Source organism: Mytilus californianus, unplaced genomic scaffold (genome assembly GCF_021869535.1).
Source record: "Mytilus californianus isolate M0D057914Y unplaced genomic scaffold, xbMytCali1.0.p SCAF_6, whole genome shotgun sequence".
NCBI classification, from domain to species: Eukaryota; Metazoa; Mollusca; class Bivalvia; order Mytilida; family Mytilidae; genus Mytilus; species Mytilus californianus.
Genome location: NW_026262712.1, coordinates 80,841,345 through 80,847,760, shown reverse-complemented (window position 1 = coordinate 80,847,760; position 6,416 = coordinate 80,841,345). Strand labels below are relative to the sequence as shown.

At 31.0% G+C, this 6,416-nt stretch overlaps 1 protein-coding gene across 1 annotated transcript; it reads right to left on the bottom strand.

Annotated features, from left to right (window-relative positions):
• Positions 1 to 617: 617 nt before the first annotated feature.
• LOC127704454 (trafficking regulator of GLUT4 1-like) lies at positions 618 to 4,788 on the bottom strand. Its single transcript, XM_052208543.1, has 3 exons — positions 4,069 to 4,788; positions 3,774 to 3,881; positions 618 to 997 (listed from the first exon to the last, which is right to left on the bottom strand). The coding sequence occupies exons 1-3, from the start codon at positions 4,216 to 4,218 to the stop codon at positions 839 to 841; spliced, it is 417 nt and encodes a 138-aa protein (XP_052064503.1). The 5' UTR covers positions 4,219 to 4,788; the 3' UTR covers positions 618 to 838.
• Positions 4,789 to 6,416: the final 1,628 nt, after the last annotated feature.

Here is a 6,416-nt window from a genome sequence, read left to right as displayed (position 1 = left end):
AGAGGTTAGATTTTTCCTGATACGTGTATACATGCATCACCTGCAATGTAAATCCACACTCGTCAAAATGTAATAATCAGAAACATAACAGAATCGATAAATTTTCAGATCAGGCCAATGCTGGTATCTCAAGATCCAAGACGGCGAAACATGTTGCAAGTGAGCTGAGAAACAGTCACATCGTATAGGTCTACCAATTCTGGATGCTATGTATATTTAAGTTATTCTTTCTCTTATTTTTTCTTGACCAGTTTTGTTTGTAAGGAGCACACTCCTGTAAATGAAATCCGAATAGTGCGACATGAACGAGCATAGCGCATCAATTGATAAACGTCATACAATGGGGATAATATATGCTACTGCTAAGAAATGGAAAGTTGTAAAGTTGAAGTCATCACATTTGTCATAGATGCATGTTTGAAGTCGTCATTCTGTGCCCATATTAAAGAAAAGACCAAGGTATGAGACAAACCTTCAATTTTTGTAATATCCTCAATCTCAAGTTTTCTGGGCTACTAGTATATGAGATACAAGTACTCACTAAAATTTGGATTATTGAGTGACGTGAGATCAGCAATATCTGACTGTTGAAGCAAAACGCATATGCATAATGTAATGTTACAGTTTTAGTTTTACCGGGTACAGAGATATGATAAGTAAAAATTCGAATAATCTTATGTGACAGCAATGAATGTTTTCCCAGAGCTCTTACTTTATCTGATTGTAAGATAATGTTTAATGTAACAATACTAACCAATATAAATTTGTCTTGCAGATCATAATGTAACGCATATCTTATCTGTGTAAAGAAACATTTAAAAGTCAAATTTAGCATGATTTACTGACACAAATTAATGTCGCATATGATTACTACAACGAAAGTGAAAACGATAGTGGCAGCTATTCCGAATACAGCTGAGGCAATCATCATGACTAGGGCCAGACTATTTTTCTTTCTAGCTTCTTCGAAATGTCCCTGTGCTCGATCATCATTTGCCTATAAGATAAAATGTATCATAATAATTCAGACGAAGGAATAAATGGAATATATGAATTATGTGAGCAAAAGCACAATTGCACAAATCTATCAAACAAGATACATATATAAAAAAAGATGTTGCATAGAAGAAAAAAAAAAGTCAAACCTGAAACATTTATTGATAAATTCAAATTTAATCTCATGATAAGGTTAAATATACTAATAAATTTATCCACACTACAGTACAAACGCATAGGAACTATTGTGATGTAATTATGACGTCATTATTGTGCACACTAAGGAAGTAAATGATAGTTTTGACTAGTGTTTACCTAAATTTTAATAGTTTTTGCTTCCATCGAAATTGGCCACATGCAAGGACCACCATAATGTTTTGTAAGAAGGTATATCTGAACGATATACATCTTTTCATAACAATTTGATTTTGGTCGATGGGGGTGCCCAATTTTGTTTTATGAAGAAATAGATCTTACAACTGTATTAAAACAGGCAATTTGGCTAAAATCTGGTGAATTATCATCCTTTTGAGTTGTCCATTTTGTTAATACGAACAAAAGGCAACAACAGGGTTTAGATTATCTTAATTTGCATATTTAAGATTGTGACTATAGGTTTTTACATATGGTATAACATAGTTGATTTTTAGAACCAATTTAAGGCCTTCGTGGCCAAACTCCTTTCATTATCCACTGAATATCCAAACTTGGACGGTTTATGAGAAGATGAGACAATTTGAAGTATTGATATAGGCTATGACAAAGGTTACGTTGTTGGCATACTGTCTCATGGCTGAGTAAAGTACATGATTGATAAAACAAAAGTATAAAGTGTGAAAACAAATCAAAGTCCTTCGTCAAAATTGTTCACATTTTTGCTAGATAGGCCCACAAAAATGAAGGTTTTTACATTTCTTTAAGATCATTTTGGTATTGATTTTGTAGAAAAATATTACCTGCAAAAATGTCCTTCAAAGCAAATTTGCAGTTACTGTTCGTCAAAATACTCTATAGGATATCTTAGTAGTAAAAAAAGTTTAAAAAAATCTTTATTATAAAAAAAAATCTAAAATACAAAATGAATAAGAGCATATTTGATGTTGCTGTATGAAGTCAAAATTTTATTTGCATGAATCCTTATAATTTTCGGGTGAATAGTCTGCGCAAACTTTTTCATCATACATTTAGAAAATGTAGTCGTTTTTTTGTAGGAACGAGAACATTCCTTTTTCAGTTCCAGCTTATAATGTTTATAAGATAATACATGAAATTAACTTTAAGCCTAATAATAGACATTTTGAGGGGTACTTTTACTGTCATAGTTGGTCCTACGTGCAGGCCAGTGTGGCTAAAAGAGAGAGGCGAAAGATACCAAAGGAATATTCAAACTCACAAGTCAAAAACAAACTGACAGTGTCATGGCAAAATACGAAAAACGACCAAAATACAAACAACAGCAAACAAAACACATCATAAAAAACTAAAGACCGAGAAACACGAACCCCCACAAAAATTGGGGGTTAAACTCAAGTGCTCCAGAAGGGTAAACAGATCCTGCCTCACTATTGACATTTTTATGTAACCGAGAATATTCGTTATCGATCGAATGCATTATTTTATGGAAGTAGCTATAATAAGTCATTTTACAAACAAAATCTTTGTTAAAAAACATACAATTTTGTATTGGTCCCCTTATTAAAGATGTTTATAAACTTGCATACACATAACGGTATAGCCAAAAATCTTAAACAGTTATAATGAATCATTAAATACTACATAAAAAGAGTATTAACATATAAAAATATATTGAAACAACGGCTAAGTAGCTTATAATATAACTGCTGAGTGAATGTCTAATACTTGAAAAAAATATAATCTGTCTACGAATAACATGAGAATTGTGTCCAACAGGCCAACGACCAAGTAACTGGATATGAATCATTGATAGTTAATAAGTCCAAATTATGATTGATTGATTGCTGATTTGTATATGGAAATATCCTATACTAATAACAGAAAATTCCTTATCAGACAAATAAATGATCACAAACTAAAAGGTAACTATTATTTGTAAGTTGTCGAGCTGCGAGAAAGTAGTTTTCTGAGCCTCTAATGGCGAAATCATCCAAAAAACAAGTAAATTTGTAATTTTTTTACTAATAAACAGACTATTCGGGAAAATGATAGTTGTTGTCCATTCGTTCCGTTGGTTGATTTAGTCGAGCGGTTGATTTTATCAGGTTTTTTGGACTTCCCCTTTTGAATCAACCTCGGAGTTCGTTGTTTTGTAAATACTTTTTCCATATCAGAAGTAAAGGACAAATTGCTAACGATAATTACATTTTGGTGCATGTGTTAATATATCTTGCGCATGTTACTTGTCGTGTTGGGACAATCACTAGTAACATTTTCTCACAGATGAATTTCTCATGATGTTGTGTATACGTAAATGAGACTGCAACCAAACAACATATTAACACCAAAGATAGACATTCTAGAGGTCAAACTACAACGCTAATGGATACAAGCAAATCTACCATATGACAAGCTATCAATTGATTTGAGACTAGACGAATTCCTATTGTTTTGACCTTGTCTTTATACTTAATGGTATCATAAAAGTGCATCACCATTTATTTTCTCATAGCTTAATACGTTTATATTTTTGTTGTTTTGTCAAGGAAGACCGACATAACACTGTCTACGTTTTATAGGATATTATACAATAGAACACGTGGTCTATATTTTAAGATTTATTATATTAACAAAACACCTACCTTTATTGTGGCAAAGACAGCACATATTCCTAGCGGCAAGCAACAAAAGCAGGTCAGAATTGCAAGACACATATATTCACCAGGTTCAGATTCATATTCTCTTGCAATCTGAAAAATTGAATGTTTGATTTTAAATGATTTATATCAACATCAGTTTACTGTTATATTATTCATTGAATTGTAAATCTATATTTATGAAACTGGTAATTCTTTTAAATTTTAAACTGTTAATTCTTTAAATTTTAAACAGGTTATCTTTTCAAATATAATTCAAATAGAATCTTTTTATAATTACCTTCTTTGTTGCTTGAATTTTAGTTCTATAATACTGACTCTCATGTGAACTATAATGGTCCGTATGCTGCAGCTGATCTCCATCTACTAGCATCTGCCTGTCTGTACAATTTGAGTTGTTAAAAGACAAATATAGTGTATATTTCAACATGCTAATGGAGATGAAACGAATTGTTACCGTAATGAAAAAGATGATTGACAATACAAGGACTTCATAAAGTTATTAGAATAGTTGCAGAATAAAAAACCCAACAAAATATAATTTTTGTCAAATTTCGAAATTGGAGACTACATGAATAGAACCGAAAAAAAATATGCGCGTAAGAAATGTAGGTTAATCACACTTTCTCATTCGTTCAAGCAAAGTCAGGATTTTGACGGTTCATTTTATTATCAAAAGTAGCAGTCCACCAGAAGATCTAGATACGTCAATGACCATACCCTGGCATTTATTTTACTTTCGCCCCCTTTTCTTTTGGTTCATGTAACCACATCAAAGTTGAGTCTACCTAACGCCTTAAATAACCCTCACGTTATAAATGCAATCTTTGCTTCAGAAAATTATAAACAAATAAAAAAACAAATAAAACCTATGTTATAATTTCAAAGTAAACAGAATGATATCATATAGATGTGGTGATTTATTTACTGATTTAATGAAATTTCAAAGGAAAACTAATTTTTTATTAAAGGTAAAAACAATAAATTTTTAAAACGACTAAATCTTTCATCTTTCATCCTTATAACTGCCAAAAAATTTGATTGTATACATACAATGTGGGGTTAATAGGGACAAAATAACAAATAAAAAATTTAGTTTCTGATTAAAAAAAACCAGTAGGTTGTCCCAAAATATGTTATTGTAAAAGGAGATCCCTTCTGTTATCAAGGACATGACTACAAAAGATAGGTGAACATTGCATATGGGATATTTGAAAGGACGCCTGCAAACCTTCATCCCCCCCCCCCCCCCCCCCAAAAAAAAAAAAACAAAACACAAAACACATAGTATTTCTTTTCATTTGAGGAATATATTTGACTTAATTCCATGTAATTAATCAATGTCTCGAAAAATGCATTAATAAATCTCTATTTTGCAGCATTTCTGTATATACATGTTTAATGTACCTATGCTTTATCAATTAATTGCCATATCATTATATCAGCAATTGTATCATTGTATGTGCCGTTTTATTGAACAAACAATGCTGGTATCAGATTTGAGTGCAGCTCCACGCTTAATTAAAAATACATTTTCATCTAACGCCGAAGTAATTCCAATTGAAGAATTAAAATGTGCTCATTGACGCCTAAATAAATGAAACCAAATCAATTATGATGACATAATATTTATTATATACAGTTATATATATCATCACCAAAATGTTAAAAACATGAAAATCATACACAATTAAAATCAAAATTTGTGTTATGGCAATATTATAACAGATTTATATATATTCTAATAACTAATAATTATTCAGATACATATCTCATGAAGACATTAAATTCCTATTAATAAAAGCATCTATCGGGAAATTTGCACTGACGACAGAGTGTCGATGTAGCACTGTGACTTCAAATAACATTGACCCTGTTCATTGATTAACAATTGAGAAGAAAGTTACGTGCCACTTGAGTATGCATCAAAGAGAAACTCGAATCAGACTTGTGGTTACCTGAGATAAATGAACTAGTGAATTTACGACAACTTAGCTCTTTCGATTTCGATTTTATTTTATGCTAATATCAGATTATTTTACAGTTGTGGCCAGTCATTAATTGTTCACAAAGAAAATATATTACATGTTTTACACACGAATAAGTGATAAAATGCCTTAATTTTTGTTGGCCTGTCTTGCAATGTGTTACGAAACATGTAATATTTGATTGGCTATAGGTCAATGATGATTTTCCTTTTTACCTTGAGAGAATTTTACTCTTTAGTCAAAATAATTTTTACTATGGTGGTTTAACCACTTGTGAGAATTTGATATCGCTTGTTAACGACTCTTTTTATAATTAACTTAAGTAATGATAATTAACTGTTAAAGTCTTGTTTTTTATCAGAATGAAATTGAATATCTCGAGTTGATATCAAACGATATCCCATTATCACTCGTTATGAAACCTATAATCATTTCATGACAGTTGTCATATCAGATGTATTATTAATCATATATCATGATATCAGCATAAGAGCTGAAGGCTCGAGGCCTGAAGTCGACCGAAGGCTGGTTACATCTGATATGGAAACTGTCTTGTTAAGATCTTTGTATAATAATTATACCTCCAGTTAGAAAAAAAAATCGTTTTATCAAAATATTATACTAAATATAAATTTCTGTC

What these genes read in the sequence shown, in the direction of transcription:
- LOC127704454 (XM_052208543.1), bottom strand. Translation starts at nt 4,218, where the DNA reads ATGTTGAAATATACACTATATTTGTCTTTTAACAACTCAAATTGTACA. An exon ending in AAATTCAAGCAACAAAGAAG is followed by an intron (nt 3,882 to 4,068) that starts GTAATTATAAAA and finishes TCAATTTTTCAG; the next exon opens with ATTGCAAGAGAATATGAATC. An exon ending in CTGTCTTTGCCACAATAAAG is followed by an intron (nt 998 to 3,773) that starts GTAGGTGTTTTG and finishes TTTATCTTATAG; the next exon opens with GCAAATGATGATCGAGCACA.